The 19798-nt window shown below is 36.2% G+C and overlaps 1 protein-coding gene across 15 annotated transcripts in view; it reads right to left on the bottom strand.

The window, feature by feature from the left end:
• The window catches only part of DMD (dystrophin), a 2249390-nt gene that overhangs the window by 1718392 nt on the left and 511200 nt on the right, over positions 1-19798 (bottom strand). For all 15 annotated transcript variants that reach the window (XM_070067426.2, XM_051827673.3, XM_070067427.2 and 12 more), the window contains one exon: positions 832-924. In XM_070067426.2, the coding sequence (XP_069923527.2) occupies positions 832-924 (93 nt within the window). The remainder of the gene's footprint in view (positions 1-831; positions 925-19798) is intronic.

The following is a 19798-nucleotide window of genomic DNA, read 5'->3' on the forward strand; positions in this document are numbered from 1 at the left end:
ATATAATAACTTAAAAAACAAATTGAACCTTGTACTGAATGATTTAGATATTCTCTCATTTAATGCATTTAAGAAATATACACATTTTCATTTTTTTGTTTGTTTTCTGACAGAGAAAAGACTATAGTCCAGGAAGGGAAGGCACTATACCCAATGTCACTAAGATGGTATGTTTAAATTTAAACTCATGCTGTGCTATCTGTCTATTTATCTCTCTACCTACTACCCTTACTAAACCAAAAGAATTTCAGTCTGTTATGCAGTGGTCAGAAAAAATATAGACATTCAGAAAGGCCTATGTTCAGCTGGGTCAGAAAAAATACTATTTCCAAATCATATTTTGAAGTGAGTTTGTTCATAGAACACATATACAGATACTGAAATCTCTCTAATCTCTTATTGGCATTAGTTTATATTGAGGATACACAAGACTGACAGTCTCATTCCTTTGATAGTGATTAAGAGGAAAATACCTTTCTTTTTAGAAAACTACTTAGATTCACTTATAGACAAGTTACAGACTCATATATTTGTGAAAATGTTTTTATTAACCTGCAACTGAAACATTTTCTCTTTGCCTCATTGCTACCCAATGAAATACAACTTGGAAAAATATTCCTGAAAATGCAGCAGACCCTATTTTATAATTTCCTGATCTGTAACATGCTGAGATGACATTAGTTGTGCCAATTTAAAGGGATGTAGTATAGAGATGGATTTGGAATTGTTGAGATATATTAATATATGCTTGTTTACCACATCAACAGTAAAAACCAAAGGAAAGATTAGCAACATATTACTCCAGAAGGGAACATTCATCAGGATTCTTACCTGCCAGTGGAGTATTATATTCCAAATCAAACCAAGAGTCAGTTTATGATTCCCATCTACTATGTCAGTGCTTCCAATATTCACTAAATCAACCTGTTAAAGAGAAAGGGAAAACATCTGGAGAAAGGAGACCAAATACAAAGTTGCACAGAAAACAGAGTGTGAAGCTAAATGCATTTAGCTATTTTTAGAGTTTAAGCAGCATTATAGCTTTTAAAAAATAATCTAGGGGCCAGCGCTGTGGTGTAACGGGTAAAGCCGCCACCTGCAGTGCCAGCATCCCATATGGGCGCCAGTTTGAGTTCTGAGTGCTCCACTTCCCATCCAGCTCTCTGCTATGGCCTGGAAAAGCAGTAGAAGATGGCCCAAGAGCTTAGACCCCTGCACCCAGGTGGGAGACCTGGAGGAAGCTCCCAGCTCCTGGCTTCAGATCAACATAGCTCCAGCCATCGTGGCCAAATGGGGAGTGAACCAGTGGATGGAAGACCTCTCCCTTTGCCTCTCCTTCTCTCTCTGTATAACTATGACTTTCAAATGAATAAAATAAATCTTCAAAAAAAACTTTAAGAAATCTAACAATGAAACAAATACACATGTAAATTCACTTTCTGTAATGAATAAGCACCCCAAAACACATTTACAGAGGTAAGAAATGAATGCACTTTGGGCATATGAATATATTACTGCATATTAAAGAGACCAATCAAATTATCTCCAAATAAAATGTTAACAATAATAACTCATAAAGCTGCCTAAAATTAAAATATGTTTCATAGTACAGAATTGAAACTCAAAATTAAAAAACTGGAAATTCATTAGTTCTATCTAGCCTAGAGGAGTGTTGTTATAAATAAGGGTGACTGCATTTGACTAAAATGTCTCTTCATAAGAAAAACATATTACAATTCTAATAAACAATGGAAGCCAATGACCGGTTTTTTTTCATATCAAGGACAGAGTTTGCAAACAAAAATCTGGCAGTTTCATTTTTTCAAGGCAAATTTCTATATCATCTGTTTTTCAGGCTCCTAACACTTTTAGGTGGAGTCAGGTCACACATAAGCATCAGAAAAATAACCACATGAAAAGGCGTTCAATGTTATTAGCCATTAGGAAAATACCAATTAATGCCACAATGAGATATCACTACGCACTTCTCATAATTGCTAAAGTTAAAAAAAAAAGACTACATCAAACGATGATGAGGATATAGAGAAAGAGAGTCACTCAACCACTACTGGTAGAAATGTAAATGGTACAGCCACTCTGGAAAACAATTTGTCAGTTTCTCACAAATCTGAATGCATATAAACCATATTATCCAGCAACTGGGCACTGGGACATTTATCCCAAAGAAATGAAAATTTGCTTACATAAAAGCTTGTATGTAAGGGCTCATACTAGCTTTATTTTTAACAGCCCCTTGAAATAATCCAGATAGCCTTCAAGGGTTAACAGTTAAACTGTGGCATAGCCACACCAAGGGGTACAGTCAACAATGAAAAGAAACAGACTGTTGATATATAGAACAAAGGTGATGAATCTGAGAAAAAATGCTAATCTCATAAGGTTGCATAGTGTATTATTCTGTTTATATAATACCTTTTAAAATGCAAAATGGTAACACAGACTAGTGCCAGGCCACCAAGGTTAGGAATGCAGGTAGGATATGTGGGCTAAGTGGAGGTAGTCAACAAAGAACAATGCAAGAGATCCTTGACATGGTGGAAGTGTTCTGCATCTGTACTCTGATGGTGGCTACTCAACCTACACAAATGACAATGTACATGAGGAAACACACACACACACACACACATCAATGAGTACAAGTAAAACTTGGGAAATCTGAACACATCTGTTATAAGATATCAGGGTATGGGAGTCAATTCAAGAACAAGTAAGAATTGTCTACATTTCATAAAGGGGTTCTTTACATGGAAGTAGAGGACAGGAGCTCTTCAAATGGACAAGCCATTACAAATATATCAATTCATTCATTCATTCAATACATTTTGGCTACATGCCAGACACTGTAATGCTTAGAGCAAAAAAAGGAAATCCTTCCTGTTTTCATGGAACTGAATACTACTGAAAGTGATAAACCATATCATATGTTGTTGAACATTCAATTATTGAAATGGAGATGTGATTTTTAGGAAGTAGCTTTATTCAGAATAATTGCTGGTAGTGATGTTCTGATGTGCTAAAGGGCTGAGACTTGGAGTAAGCAGGAGGCACTTCGATTCCAGCAGCCCCTACTCACTGTCATAAGATTTCTCACTGCGTCAGCAGAGGAATTATTCTTCCATATCCTTATCCTCATAAAACAAGCATAACATCGAATTTTTATTATGTTTGGGTATTGTGCTCAGCCCTTATAAAGAACAGTATGGTAGAATCCCTAATGTCAAGAAATTCACAAGTGGGGGCTAGTGTTCTGGCATAGCAAGCTAAGCCACCACCTGTGACAACAGCATCCCACATGGGCATTGGTTTCAGTTCTGGTTGCTCCACTTCTAATTCAGCTCCCTGCTAATCTGACTAGAAAAGCAGTAGAAGATGGCCCAAGTCCTTGGACCCCTGTCTCCCATGTCAGAGACCTGGGTGGAGCTCCTGGCTCCTGGATTCAGTCTGGCCCAGCATTGGCAGTTGTGGCCATCTGGGGAGTGAATCAACAGATGGAAGATCTCTCTCTCTCTCTCTCTCTGCCTCTCCTTCTCTGTAACTCTTTCAAATAAATAAATAAATCTTTAAAAAATAATTCACAAGTTAATAGGAGGCCACATAATAAAACTAAAAGTAGGGCTGGTGTTGTGGCACAGTGGGTTAAGCCACAGCTTTTGCCACTGGATTCCATATTAGAGTACCTGTTTGGGTCCCTGCTGCTCCGCTTCCAATCCAGCTCTCTGCTATGGCCTGGGAAAGCAGTGGAAGATGGTCCAAGTCCTTGGGGCCCTGTATCCACATGGGAGACCTGGAAGATCCTGGCTCTTGACTTAGGATCCGCCCAGCTCTAGCTGTTGCAGCTAATTTGGGAGTGAGCCAGCAGATGGAAGATCTCTCACTCTGTCTCTCCCACACTCTCTGTAACTCTACCTTTCAAATAAAATAAAATAAAAAGTTTCTTTTAAGAAACACAAGGTACACAATTTTTCGAGATTTATTTTTTGAAAGAGTGACAGAGGAAGAGAGGGAGGGAGGGAGGGAGGGAGAGATGGAGGGGCAGAGGGAGGAGAGAGAATCCTCTGTCATCTGCTGGTTCACTCCCCAAATGGTCGCAAAAGCTGGGGCTGGGCCAGATGAAAGCCATGAGCCCCAAAATCTATCCAGGTCTCCCACGTTGGTGGCAGTGGCCCAAGTACTTGTGTCATCATCTGATGCTTTCACAAAGACATTAGCAGGGAGCTGAATCAGAAGCAGAGCAGCCAGTACTCAAATCAGCATGCTGATAAGAGATGCTGATCACAAGTAATGTCTTAAACTATTGAGCTACAATGCCAGCACCAAAAAGGAATACAATTTTGATACAAGTTATAAAGTGAATGAACTTTGGAAACTTTCTAAATGAAATAAGAGATACATATAGTGAAAAATATTATATGATCCACTTAAATGAGTATCTAGAATAGTCAAATTCATAGAGAAAAAATGATTGAGGCTATCATGAGTTGGGGGAGAATGGATTGGGGACTATTGGTTTAAGGGGTATAAACTCAGTTTGGAATGATGAACAAGTTATAGAGATGGGTGGCAGTGATGATTATCCAGTAGTGAGGATGTCCTTAATACCACTGACCTAAAGATCAAAAATAGTTAAAATGACACCTCAACACAATAAAGGCCAAATCTGACAGCTAACATTACACTTGACAGAAAAACTTTTCCTCTAAGGTCAAGAACGAGACAAGGATGTCCACCCACCACTTTGATTCAATATAGTACTAGAAGTTCTAGTCAGAGCAATTATGCAAAATAAAAAACTAAAAGGCATCCAAATTAGAAAGGAAGAAATAAAATTATCTATTGGCAGATGATAAAATCTTATGCGATAAATCTTCAACACATTCATACAAAATGTATATTATGAAAAAACTGCATACATCTCAGAATAATTTGTACCAAAATAATTTTTCAAATGTTCAATTACATTTTCCAGGAAGCTTTTGAAGTACTCTCATATACTGAAAATGTTAAGGGATCAACAAAAATTATTAGCACTAATACATGAATTCAGTAGGTTTCTAGGGCAGAAATTAACATAAAAATCAATAGCATTCTTATACAAAAACAATGAAACATTTGAAACATAAACTAAGTAAATAATCCCATTCACAATAGCTAACAAATATAAAATAAAACAATTAGTAACATAGGTAACCAAGGAGGTTCAACATCACTAAACTAAAAACTATAAAACATTCTTTCTTCACCAGAAAGAAATTGAAGTAGATCCAAGTAAATAGAAAGATATCCTGAATTAATGGACTTGAAAAATTAATATCATTAAAATAACCATAGTTGGCAATGTCATCTACATATTTAGTACAATCCATATTGTAATCTAATGATATTTTCTTATAAATAGAAAAATAATACTAAAAATATAGAACCAAAAAGATGGCAAGTAGCAAAATGTATAAAATAGCACACACCACACTACTTCAAAATATAATGCAAAGCTACATTAATCTAAACAGAATGGCATTGGCAGAAAAAAGACATGTAGATCAATAGAACAGAATAGAGAGCCAACAAATAAACCCACACATTTATGACCAATTGATTTTTGACAAAGGTGCCAAGAGCATGCAATGCAGAACGTGCATATCTCTTCAATAAATGATGTTAGAGAAACTGGATCTCCATGTGTAGAAGAATGAAATTAGGTCTTTATCTCACATCACATATAGAAATCAACTCAGAATGGGTTAAACACCATAAGGTAAGACATGAACCATAAAACCACTAGAAGAAAACATGGTGGAAATACTCTATAGCATTGGTGTGGACAATGAGGTGTTTTTTTTTGTTTGTTTGTTTTTTGTTTTTTTTTAAGACATGACATCAAAAGCAGTCAAGAACAACAGCAACAACAAAAACAGAAAAAATAGGATTATAGTAAACTAAAAAGCTCTTCCACAGCAAAGGAAGCCATCAATAGAAGGAAGAAAACACTCCTTATGGGGGCAAAAGCTACTATAAGTCAAAAGTTGTACTTTGGAAATTTATATTTATTAAATAAAAGTTGAAAAGAAAAAAAATGGCATTGAATGGTGGATAAAAGGGGCCTGGAGTGGCTGGGGGTAAAAGGATTTGGAAGACGTTGGTTAAGGGACACACAGTCCCTTCAGATAGGAGGAAAGATTCCAAGATATCTATTGTACAATGTGATGACTATAGATGATAGGAATGTATTGCATTTTGAAATTGCTAATAGATTTTACGTGTCCTCACCAGAGAATAATGATAATTATGTGAAGCAATGAATGCATTAATTAGCAAAGTGGAGCCATGCCAAATGCATACATGTTTTAAATCATCATGCTGTACATAATAAATAAATAAAATATATTGTAAATTAAAAATAAAATTTATAAGAGTTTAAATGGTGAATTTTATTAAGTATAATTTGCCACAAAATTTAAGTCATTAGACACACAAGACACATACACAAAAAGAAGTCACAGAAAATACCTAAATGAATGTGAATTGTTCTATTCTAATACAATTTATATGCACTGGAAAAATAAGTAGGTAACTGAGTCTCATGGAGACTCAGAAGATAAATTAATTGAGTATGACAAGGTAAGCACAAGAAATAAGGTATATTCAGTATTAATGTAAGGAGGAATAAAAATATTGGGGAAAAAAAGTGTCAGGTGGGAAGGCATGCCAGGAATGGGAGCTCACTGACTAAGGTTATTATCCAATGGGGAACTGAAAGTGTTGTATTCAGGGACAAAAAGGCATGGCCCTAGAGAGTTACTCTCATCACCTTGCAGTTAGTACCAATCATCCTTCCCTGCTAAAGGTCTACAACTGATCAAGTCTTGCTGCTGTGAACAGGTATTCTGCTGCTCTGTGTACTTTGGCAAGAAGCACATCTCCATTCTTTCAGTACTAAACGGTGTGCTGTTTTTGGATGTATGCATACACCCATGTGCAGGGGTAAAATTCTTTAAGAATTTGGGGGCTAGATTATGAAGAGTCATTACATAAATAATGGAAGGAGCTGAGTGGTAGAGGGGGTTGAAGACATAACAAAGACAATACAAATGGTGTTCAAAAAGTCCATAGAAAATGCCTAGTATGAAATGAAAGATGCATGGATTTCAAACTTTTTTGAGCCAAAATACACTTATATTTTAATTCCCTTTTCCACAATTTCATAAAGTATCTCTGTATTACCAGAAAAATTTAATAGGACTGTGCTAACCTTATAGGCACTGCAAGAAAAAAAAAAGGCAGCCAGGATGAATTATAGATGTCTCAGTAACAAATGCAAAGGAGGTGAAATTTTTGTCAGGGATACCAAACTTTTTCACAACTCTGAACTCTACAAAATGTGTATTTTATAACATAGTTTGTGTCTCGTTACAATCTTACAAGTGACACAGCAATAACCATATGGCCATTTCTTTTGTCAATCTTTCATAAACAGTAAGAGCATAGTATTAAATCTTAGTTCTGTGGAGACATTCTGTCAACAGCCACAATAACACAATCCATTTTACAAAACTTTCTGCTGATGTGCAGTTATATTTGATTTGTTAGTTTGCTACTTTACTGCAAGGGTTATCCACTATACTTTCAGCTCTAGTAGTGCAGGAATCTTCTGCATTTAGTTGCTGGTATTTGCTCTATGACACAATGAGTAATTTCCATGGTTTATAAGCAGTGTTTCTCTAGGTGCCTTAGAGGGTTACTCTTATCACAATGCAGTTAGTGCCAATCTTCATTCCTTTCTAGAGCTCTGCACTTGATGAAGCCGTGTTGGCGTAAGTGGATATTTTTTGTTCTGTACCTTGTTATAAGAAACACAGTGACCACCTTTCTGGGAGTGGTGAACTTCATGCTATTCTTTATGCTGGTTTTTCTTTGTGTGCATGCATGTCTGTCTGTGTGTGAAACATGTAAAATCTCAGTTTTGTCCTTTTAAATATTTAATTTCTTTATACATAAACATATTTTATTTTATACAATTGCCCGAGATTTCATGCATACCTCTCTCCTCCATCTTGAAACAATCTTTCTTTTCCAATTTGCTTCCACTCTTTGTTCCTCTAACATTTTTCTCCCAATCTGACCAAAAACTTCTTTATTTTATATTTTTTCTTCCTATTCATATGATCATTACATGTATGACTGTGCATATGTGATTTCAAAAAGAAACAAACCAATGGAGTTAAAATCTACAAAGTGGCATATTTTCCAGATAATATTGTATTTTACATTTATCACATAATAATCTCCATGAATTATTATGCTCATGCCTACATTATATTTTATATTTTAAGTATGTCACAGAGTAATTAGCCAGTTTCTTGTTGATTCAGTTTGTTTCTAGATTTTTGATTTATTTTATCAGTTAATATAATTTTCTCTCTTCCCACAATACTGACACTTCTATTGTTATATAATAATTTCCATGGGACTGGCATTGTGGCGTAATGGGTAAAGCCATTGCCATGCGGCATGCAGCACCAGCATCCCATATGGGCACTGGTTCAAATCCTGGCTGCTACATTTCCAATCAAATTGCTGCTAATGCACCTGAGAAAGTAGTCGAAGATGGCCCAAGTGCTAGGGTCCCTGAACCCACATGGGAGACTCAGCAGAAGTTCCTGGCTCCTGGCTTTGGACTGGCCTAGCTCCAGGCATCACAGCCATTAGGGGAGTGAATCAACAGATGGAAGTTCGATCTCTCTTTCTCTCTCTCTCTCAAATATATAAATCAATCTTTTTTTTTCTTTTTTTTCAGTATTCTTTTTTTTTAACTTTTATTTAATGAATATAAATTTCCAAAGTACGATTTATGGATTACAATGGCTTCCCCCCCATACCGTCCCTCCCACCCACAACCCTCCCCTTTCCCACTCCCTCTCCCCTTCCATTCACATCAAGATTCATTTTCGATTATCTTAATATACAGAAGATCAGCTTAGTATACCTTAAGTAAGGATTTCAACAGTTTGCACACAGAAACATAAAGTGAAAAATAATAGATGATTTTTTTTAAATGATGATGAAATCAGAGCAGACCTATTGTCATGTTTAATCCCAGTGAGAGTCAAGTTGGGAGTTGATAATTTTTTTTTTCCAGAGGATCAGTTTAGTATGCATTAAGTAAAGATTTCAACAGTTTGCACCCCCATAGAAACACAAAGTGAAATATATTGTTTGAGTACTCGTTATAGCATTAAATCTCAATGCACAGCACATTAAGGACAGAGATCCTACATGAGGAGTAAGTGCACAGTGACTCCTGTTGTTGACTTTACCAACTGACACTCCTGTCTTTGGCATCAGTAATCTCCCTGTGCTCCAGTCATGAGTTTCCAAGGTTATGGAAGCCCTCTGAGTTCTCCGACTCTTATCTTGTTTAGACAAGGTCATAGTCAAAGTGGAGGTTCTCTCCTCCCTTCAGAGAAAGGTACCTCCTTCTTTGAAGACTTGTTCTTTCCACTGGGATCTCACTCAGAGATCTTTTGCCAGAGTGTCTTGGCTTTCCATGCCTGAAATACTCTCATGGGCTTTTCAGCCAGATCCGAATGCCTTTAGGGCTGATTCTGAGGCCAGAGTGCTATTTAGGACATCTGCCATTCTATGAGTCTGCTGAGTATCTCACTTCCCATGTTGGATCACTCTCCCCTTTATTTACTCCATCGGTTAGTGTTAGCAGGTACTAGACTTGTTTATGTGCTCCCTTTGACTCTTAGTCCTTTCATTATGATCAATTGTGAACTGAAATTGATCACTTGGAATAGTGAGATGGCATTGGTACATGCCACCTTGATGGGATTGAATTGGAATCCCCTGGTATGTTTCTAACTCTACCATTTGGGGCAAGTCAGCTTGAGCATGTCCCAAATTATACATCTCTTCCCTCTCTTATTCCCACTCTTATGTTTAACAGGGATCACATTTCAGTTAATTTTCAACACTTAAGAATAACTGTGTATTAATTACAGAATTAAACCAGTCATATTAAGTAGAACAGACAAAAAAACAATCTTTTTTAAACATGTCCAGGGTTGTATGTGGCTGAAATGTATTTAATTTTAGGTGGTGTTTGCAAGTCTTCCTTCTTTTTGGATTTATTTATATATTTGAAAGGCAAAGAAATGTGGGGGGAGAGGGAGAGGGAGAGAGAATGAATGAATATGAATGAATGAATGAGAGACAATCTTCCTTCCCTTGGTTCACTCTCCAAATGGCCCTTACAGGAATGGCTGAAGCCAGGAACCACAAGATCCACCTGAATCTCCCACATTAGTAGCAGGAACTGAAGTATATGGGCCATAAAACTCTGTTTCCCAGGCACATTTGCAGGGAGATGGATCAGAAGCAGGGTAGCTAGGACTTGAACTGACACTCTGAGATGGTATGTGGGTGTCTCAAGTGGCAGCTTAACCTGGCTGGACCACAATGTCCACCCCTGCATGTTTTCCTTAAAAGCATTTATCATTTCACACTTTAACCAGCAATGTATAATACACTCTTCTTGGGGCTGGCATTGTGGAATAGAGGATTAAGCCACCAGCTGCAATGCTGGCACCCCATATGGGTTTCAGTTCAAGTCCCAGCTGCTCTCTTCCCCTACAGCTCCCTTCTAATGTACCTCAGTAAGCAGCAGAAGATGGTCCAAGTGCTTGGACCCTGCCACCTATGTGAGAGACCTGAAGAAGTGGATGGAAGATCTCTCTCTCTCTCTCCCTCCCTTTCCCCATTCCCCCCAGTAACTCTGAGTTCAAACTAAATAAATCAATCTTTAAAAAAGAGTAGGCTCCTCCTTTACCAGCAGTTTTCTACTTCTTTGCTCTGCTTGCATGATGAGTAAAAAACATGTCACTTTGTCAAGGTTTGTTGTTGTTGTTGTTTTATGGTGACAATCTTAGTGCACTGCATTTGGAATATATTATTATATGACTGATCATAATCCCAGTTTTTCAGTTATTAAAGTCTTAATTTTCTGTACGGTAGTTATTTTTTAATTCTCAAATTTCTTTTTTTAAATGTTATTTAAAGCATACAAATTTCATGTATTTCATATATGCAGATTTAGGAACATAGTGATACTTTCAACCCTACCCTCCCTCCTGCCCATGCACCCACGCTTCCTCCTCTTTCCTCTCTGTCTCTCCCCCTCTTCGTGGAGGAAGAACACAGGACCCTGCGCTGTTCTTTTGTCTGCTCGGCCCTTCCCGGGTTTGCTGCTGGTTCTTCCCGGGTTGGCTACTGTCCCTTCCACCTCCGTGGAAGGGCGGTTCCCCCTGGCCACTTTCCCCACTTCCGCAGGGGAGCGGCACACCGCCGGCCGGCTCTCTCGGGGGCTGCACAGGTGTTCCTTCAGATAGATGTTCCTCTTAGATGTTCCTGGTGCATGTTGTCTCTCTCCTCCTTTATAGTCCTCTTCCACCAATCCCAATTCTGCTACCCACACGCCGAGTACGCTGCTCTCCTGCAATCAGGAGCAGGTCCTGCAGCTTGTCAAGTTGGTGAGAGGCAGCTGGGTAGAAGCTGTTTACTCCTCTCCCAGCGCCATATTGTGGGAGAGCAGATGCATAGAATAAGTCTTAATTCCAGTAACTTAGTCTAGTCCGAGTTGCTCCCAGTTGCTCCCCACACTCTCTTATTCCCTGTCTTAATTTTTACAATGATCTACATTCAGTTTACTTTATTTTCATAAGACTGACCATATACTAAGTAAAGAGCTCAACAAATAGTAAGAAGGAAAAGGAGGAGGAGGAAGAAATGGTGGAGAAAAAGGATAAAATTCTTAAATTTCAGGAGATCTTTATTAAAAAGATACAACATATATTTAGTACTTACAATGTGCAATATGCTAATATAGGAAATTTCATATCATTCAACATAATACAATTTTGGATTTTATTCAAATGTAAGACAGTCATATAGATTTATGATTTAATTTTGTTTTAGACTATAAGCATTAAAATTAATCAAATCACAGAAGGAAATGTATTATTTTATCTTTAAATATGCTCTGGAATTCCTTAAAATATAATAGCTTCTTATTACTGATAGGTAAGGTTAAAATCATTTGTGAGGAATTCTGGTACATTTTTCAATAGTAGATCTCTAATAACTAGCCTTGTGTTTTCTGAATTAATTATTGCAGCTTAATTTTCTAGTTTTCTTATATCAATTTTAGTAATTTGCATTATACTAGACAACTATCAATTTCCTGCAATTTTTAAAAATCAATATAGAATTGCTGGAAGTATTCTATTAATTTCTCTTGTATCTTTTCTTATACATCCTTTCCTCATTACTAATTTTGTCTATTTTTACTACCATTTTCCTTTTATTAAGATTAGAAGAGATTTCTCTATTTTGTTGATCACTTCAGAGCCAGTTTCTGGATTCATTCTATATTGTTCAGCATTCTATTTTTATTTCAATTTTAATTTGAATTATTTTTGTCTCTTTTAGTTTCTTAACATATAAACTTAATTCTTATGTTTGCAGCTATAAAAAAGCACCTTTAATTTTATACAGTTCTCTCAGAATGTAGCTTTCCCTATTCACGTCACCGTGGTAAACTTGAGTTATGTCAATTTTACCAAGTGCATGTATGTACATTTGAACAAAAGAGAAACAGAGTACCAAAGATAGGTGATGCTTCCAAAAGGTCAGATTTAAGCTATGTCCTGATATAAGACATAATTTTTAATAACATCTGGAGAATTCTTACCAAAGTGATTTAATAGGTACTCTCCAAATTAATAAATATTTTACAGAACTATGTAGAAAAAATGAATACTATTTTTTGCTTATACTTTGTCTCTTGCTTTACATACCTTCTTCAAACCACCAAGGGCTACAAGAAAGAACAGTAATTAATAATCATGAAGACTCTAGAGGAAGGGGTATTTTTGTCATTCCTGAGAGATATTTATTGCTCATGGCCTTTACATTACTATTGTATGCCTCAGACTGACAGTCAAGCCCACTTTGACTCTGAATATTCATATATTTCTTGTTGTTATATTGCCATATTTCTTACCATATAAATATTTGTGACATTGTTTTCTGTATTTCATGAGTAGCTGCTCTTAAATAATCATCACCATACTGTTCAAAGGCTTCTCTCTTTTATTTCACATATTTTCTCTTATACATGTTCTGAAATGTTATCTTTCAAGCATTCTCTTCAATCCAATTGCTAAAATAATGTGAAAATAGAAAACAAATTTTACAACCTATTAATCTATGCTAAATGAATAATTGTGTTTTTGTCTAGTAATCAAATAAAAACATTGATATTCTATATGCTGGTATATGAACCTTCTGTGTATATGCATGTTTGTCAGTGTTGTAATAAATGTTACTGAGAAAATTAACTAATTAGGTCACTAAGGCTCCCTTGAGTTCTGGTTTCCTGTTTTGTAGAGCGTAAGCATCTGATACTAAATAAATAGGTGTGAAAAGTGATAGTGTGTCAAAATTTAATACTGTGCATTGAACTAGTGCAGAAATAGGTTTACCTACACATGACATTTGTTTTTTGTAGTTCTCTATAGGGCTAAGCCTTCACACACAAAGAAACATTAGATCTGTCTCAGAGTTTTTGTACCATTGTCTTGGAAGTTGCTTTATTCAAATGTAATTTTGGAGGCTCAAAAATTCCTACCATTTACCTGGACATAATAGAACCTTATTGTGACTGCAGTAGAAAGTTTAAATGTGAACTCTGAGGAAAACATCACTTGAGTAATGCTGAGAAGGCTGCAAAAATGAAAAATATACACTGAAAACATAATAGATGAATTTTTATAATACAGTAGTTTAGTATTGGCCATTTTACAAATGTGGGGACAAAGTCGGGTGCGGTTTCCTTTTCTGACTGCACACCAGTAGGTGTACAAAAATGTCTATTTTGTGCAAAATGTATATTTAGTAATCCTAAGATTAATATATAAGCATTTCAGAGAACACTGTTAATTTCAGGTGCCCTACCTCCTAAATGCGTTTGCTAATTCCTGGACTATGAGGAGAAATTCTGTCCCTTTGCTTATTTAAGAAAGGCAAGATATTTCACTCTGTTTTGGTTTATTCCCAGTTTGTTTGAGGCATGGATGCAATTTCCAGCATTATCAATAATATTTCTGCAAATTAAATTTAGGTTTCCCTAAATTTAAGGATTCACTGGTTATAGTTAAAGGATTTATATTTATTAGATTGATATGTTCAAGATTTAAGGATACTTAAGAAAACCATAAGATTAAAGTAAACCTGAAATATTACGATTTTATGAGATAGGAGTGACTTGGACAAGCTCACACTATCTTACATTTGCTTTGCAGAAAGAACACCAGAACAGGGATCATCAAATAGAAAATGGTACAGAAAACTTCAGAATGAAGAGAATGTGCCATAAACACACTTTTTTTAAAAATTTTTTTTGATAGGCAGAGTTATACAGTGAGAGAGAGAGACAGAAAGGTCTTCCTTCCCTTAGTTCACCCCCCAAATGGCCGCTACAGCCCGCACGCTGCGCCAATCCAAAGCCAGGAGCCAGGTGCTTCCTCCTGGTCTCCTATGCGGGTGCAGGGCCCAAGCACTTGGGCCATCCTCCACTGCACTCCCGGGCCACAGCAGAGAGCTGGCCTGGAAGAGGGGCAACCGGGACAGAATCCGGCGCCCCAACCAGGACTAGAATCCAGGGTGCTAGCGCCGCAGGAGGAGGATTAGCCAAGTGAGCCGCAGCGCAGGCCAATAAAAACAATTTTAACAAAAATGTTAAATAATGAAAATCAAAGTTCTTAGGATAGAGCAGAAGGAACTACAGTTTTACATAGGTGTGTGATTGATGCATGTATATGGAGGGTGTATATGTGTGGCAAAGTTCTAAGAAATAAAGCTCTAGTGGATGTTTCACAAAATTTTGTATTTGGTAGAGACAGGGAGTTGGATAAACTTTTCCAGATTTAGTTTTGTAAATCATTTAAGCAATTATAGTTTTAATTTGTAAAGTGCATAAAGTAATATAGCTCATTCAACAGGGAAACCATCATCTTTACAATAACTGGTATCTTAAATTTTTAGACAGCCATTGACAAGGAAATTTCATAGCTATGGACACTAATGAGAACGAATCCTACAGTATTTAGCCAATTGAAATTCTGCTAAGGCTAGGAAGTTTCTCACATTTGTTTCAAAGGAACAGAACATTTCTGAGTTAAAGTGTAAGAAGGTCTCACTTCTGTTCCGTAATTGGGAAGTATAAAACCTGAACATTTCTGAATTAGAATAGGGAAAGAGATAAGGGTAAGCCATCTTTTCACTCATCAGTCTTTATATTGAGTATAACCAAAAAATGCTACAAATGCAGTCATATAATTTCATGAAAAACAGCAAGATTATGAAATAGACCATCAAATACATTTTTAGACTATTAAATACATTTGTTAGAGTTTGGGTTCATTCCCTTAACCAGAATCTGAAACAATAACTAATAATTTGGGACAACAAATACATTGGACTCTTATTATATAAATATCCCTCACAACACACCTCATGCATGTACTTCCACGATCTATTTATTTAGTTCTTTCATGTTTGTACATTTCTTATCAACTGACTATAACTTAAGAATTCCCACTTTTTTTTTTTTTTGACAGGCAGAGTGGACAGTGAGAGAGAGACAGAGAGAAAGGTCTTCCTTTGCCGTTGGTTCACCCTCCAATGGCCGCCGCGGCTGGCGCACTGCGGCCGGCGCACCGCGCTGATCCGAAGCCAGGAGCCAGGTGCTTCTTCTGGTCTCCCATGGGGTGCAGGGCCCAAGGACTTGACTTGGGCCATCCTCCACTGCACTCCCAGGCCATAGCAGAGAGCTGGCCTGGAAGAGGGGCAACCGGGACAGAATCCGGTGCCCCGACCGGGACTAGAACCTGGTGTGCTGGCACTGCAAGGCAGAGGATTAGCCTAGTGAGCCGCAGTGCCAGCCAAATTCCCACTCTTACAGATGAGCAGAATTTGCTTTGTAAACATGCTATGTGCCTTTTTAAAGACAGCAGCTCTGGTGGAGTCAGGCTAAGGAGAGTTCTCTAAATTCAAGAGACTCTCCTCAATATTTATATAATTCTTCCAAATACCCTGCATTTAACAGATCAAAAATGCAGGAAATCAAGGTAGTTTTACTGCCTTGAAACATGTGCTTTTATGTCACATTTAAGATTTGCACTATTTAAAATTTCAGGACATAGGGAATAAATCATACCTATTTTCATCCATAGAGTGATGCATGTGTTGAATCTTTTATTATTATATGATGAATAGTTCAACATCTACAACCTGGAAGGTAGGCTGCTTTGCCATTGTGGGACTGACTCCCCAATGGCATTATTTCTTTACACCCTATCACATCTCCATATTCCAAATATCATTATTTATTTCATTCAACTATACAAATTTTATTGAAAAGTACTTCTAAAATGCACATTCTAATTTAGAATATATTGTAAGATTTAATTCTGGTTATTCACTACAAAGACACTGTCTTTACTTTTTAATAAGTTTTACATATTCAAGTATTTATTAAATATTTTTACCACCTGCCATATGCCATTCATAGAGTTGTGAGGACAGAGATAATTTAATAATGGATTTTTCTACTGCATTGCTTGAAGACTAGTGAAAAATGTTAAATTTGCTCTATAGCTTCGATGTGTTTATTATCATAATAATACATCAAAAGGGAATTCTTTTTAATGGAGTTATGTTTTTACTTATTTATATAGTGCTTCTTTGGCAATAAAGCCTTGAGGCAGTTAAACAAAAGAAAATCTCATAATCGCAAGAAAATATAAGCATTTAAAGGGATGAAAGAAATTAAACATGTCAAAGTAGAAGTTTTAATACAGGTAGTCTGGTTGAAATTAAAATGCAAGCTAACGTTCTTAGCAAAGAAGTTCCTATAATTACATTCAGCAAAATTTCCTTTATAGAATATTATAAAGCAAAGGGTAGCCTAGGAGAAAATGGACACTGTCCCTGATAATAATAACTTCAAAATATAAATTTTGAAAAAGTACACTTTCAATATAATATTTAATTTGAATTTTATAAATATTATATGCCTTATATCTGGCCATATAGAATGCCACTTTAACAAAAACTACAATCCTATATACCTACAGCTTCCAAAGCTACAGCTGCATATACTAATTTTAGAAAAAAATTTGCAATAGGAAGAACAATTTTAAAAGATTCATAACTGGCATTATTTATATATATATCATTATAACATATATCATTATAGTAAGAACAGCTTTTAAATTACAATTTGTACCTGTAAGGCCGCCACAAAGCACACCAAACATCGGATAAGGGAAAGAGCTTATTGGGTGAAACCCTACAGACTGGAGGGAAGGGGCAAAGAAGGATAAGAGGGAGAAGGAGAGCATAAGAGAAAGAGACAGAGTTCAGGAGATGGAGAGAAAGAGATACATGTGTTCAGGAACTGTTCCTTTTAAAACTTTGCCAAGGAGTGGGCAGGGAAGTAGGAGCAGCGAATCCCATTAGAGTGGGTGTGGAGCTGACACTGGTGGTTGGGCCATGTGGCCACCTGGCTTCCAGCAATGGCAGTGGGGGCTAGAGCCTAGGATGGTGCCAGGGTGTAGACAGCACCATAGATAAGACTGCGCCATTTTCCTAACAGTACCCATGTAATGATGATCACAACAGATATCCATGTACACACACAGTAGATAAATGGCTACTGCAATTGTTTTTACTTGAAAATTTTTTAATTGAAACATAGTATCTGTACATATTTATGAGGTAAAATGTGATGTTCTAATTCAGGTATACATTGGGTAATGATCAAATCATGGAATTAGCATATCCAGCACTTTAAACTTTTAACATTTGTTTATACTGAGTATATTCAATCCCCTCTTATTCTTTAAATTATTTTTATTTATATAATGGGTACAAATTTCATATATGTCATATACACTGTTTTAAGAGCATAATGATTCTTCCATCCTACTCTGCCTCCCTCCTACTCTCACCCTTCTCCCTCCTTCCTTTCTTTTTTTGTAATTTCTACAATGGCATACTTTCAATTTTCAAAATCACAAGCTTAACCTTCTACTAAATTCAACAAGTAGTAAGTAGAAAAACCACTGTTTCTCAAGAATATAAACAAAGCTATAAATAATAATCAAATCTAAAAATGCCAGTTTTGATAAACTATATTACATTTTTTATACTCTGTATATTAGTTACCACAAATCAGGAAAAGCATATATTTGTCTTTTTCAGACTGGCTTATTTCACTAAGCTTAATGATCTCCAATTGCATCCATTTTGTTTTGAAAGAGACTACTTCATTCTTTTTCATGGCTGAATAGAAGTATTCCATCATGCATATATATCACAATTTCTTTATCTAGTCATCAAATGATGGACATCTGGGTTAATTCTGTATCTTAGCTATTGTAAGTTGAACCGCTATAAACACAAGGGTACAGATAACTCTTTCATATGCTGAATTCATTTCGTTTGGGTAAAATTCAAGGAGTGGGATGGCTGGGTCATATGTTAGTTTTGTTTTCAGCTTTCTGAGGGATTTCCATACTGTTTCTATAAAGGTTATATTAGTTAAATTCCTACTAACATGGATTAGGGTACCTTTTTCCCCCACATCCTCACCAGCATTTGGTATTTTTGATTTGGGGATGATAGCCATTCTAACTGTAGTGTGGTGAAACTTCATCATGGTTTTTATTTGCATTTCCTTGATGGCTAGTGATCCTGAGTATTTTCTCACATGTCTATTGCCATTTGCATTTCATCCTTTGAAAAGGGATGTTTATATCCTTAGCTCATTTCTTAACTGGATTTTTTTGTTTTGCTGTTGTTGAGTTTTTTCAGCTACTTATATACCCTGAATATTGATCCTGTATCAGATACATAGTTTGCAAATATTTTCTCCCTTTCTCTCTGTTGCCTCATGACTTTGTTGAATGTTTCCTTCCTTTGCAGTGTAGAAGCTTCTTAGCTTGATGTAATCCAATTGTCTATTTTTGCCTTTTTTTGCATGTATTTCTGGAGTGTTATCCAAGAAGTTTTTGCCTATACCAATTTCTTGTAGTGTTTCCCCTATGTTTTCCTCTAGTGATTTGATGGTTTCAGGCCTTAGATTTAAATCCCTCATATACTGTGAGTTGATTTTTGTATAAGATATAAAGTGTTGTTTCATATTTCTGTTATTTTGAAATATACAATGCATTACTGTCAGCTTTATTCATCCTAATATGCCACAGAAATTATGCAGTGTATAGTTGTAGGCAGTACATAGTTGGGCCTTTTTTTTAATCTGTTATGAAACTCCATGCCTCTTAGTTGGTGAATTTAATCCATTTAGATACAAGGAATTTATTGATAGGTAGGGGCTTACTAATGTAATTTTGCTGTTTATTTCAGTTGTTTGTTATGCCCTTTGTTTCCTCTTATTATTACTATCTGCCTTTTTGGTTAAGTTAATTTTATCTAGCAGTATGTTTTGATTACTTGCTTTTCAATTTTAGCATATCTATTTAAGTATCATTTTGTGGTTACCATGGGGCATCCTAAAAACATCTTAGAGTTATAATAAGTTATTTGAAACTAATATCAACTTAGCTTTCATCAGAGAAAAGAGAAACAAAATCATTTTTCTTCAACTTCATCCACTCACACACAGTTTATTTTACTGATATATTTGAGAGGCAGA

This window comes from Oryctolagus cuniculus, chromosome X, assembly GCF_051225735.1.
Source record: "Oryctolagus cuniculus isolate XC-2025 breed Fujian yellow rabbit chromosome X, ASM5122573v1, whole genome shotgun sequence".
NCBI classification, from domain to species: domain Eukaryota; kingdom Metazoa; phylum Chordata; class Mammalia; order Lagomorpha; family Leporidae; genus Oryctolagus; species Oryctolagus cuniculus.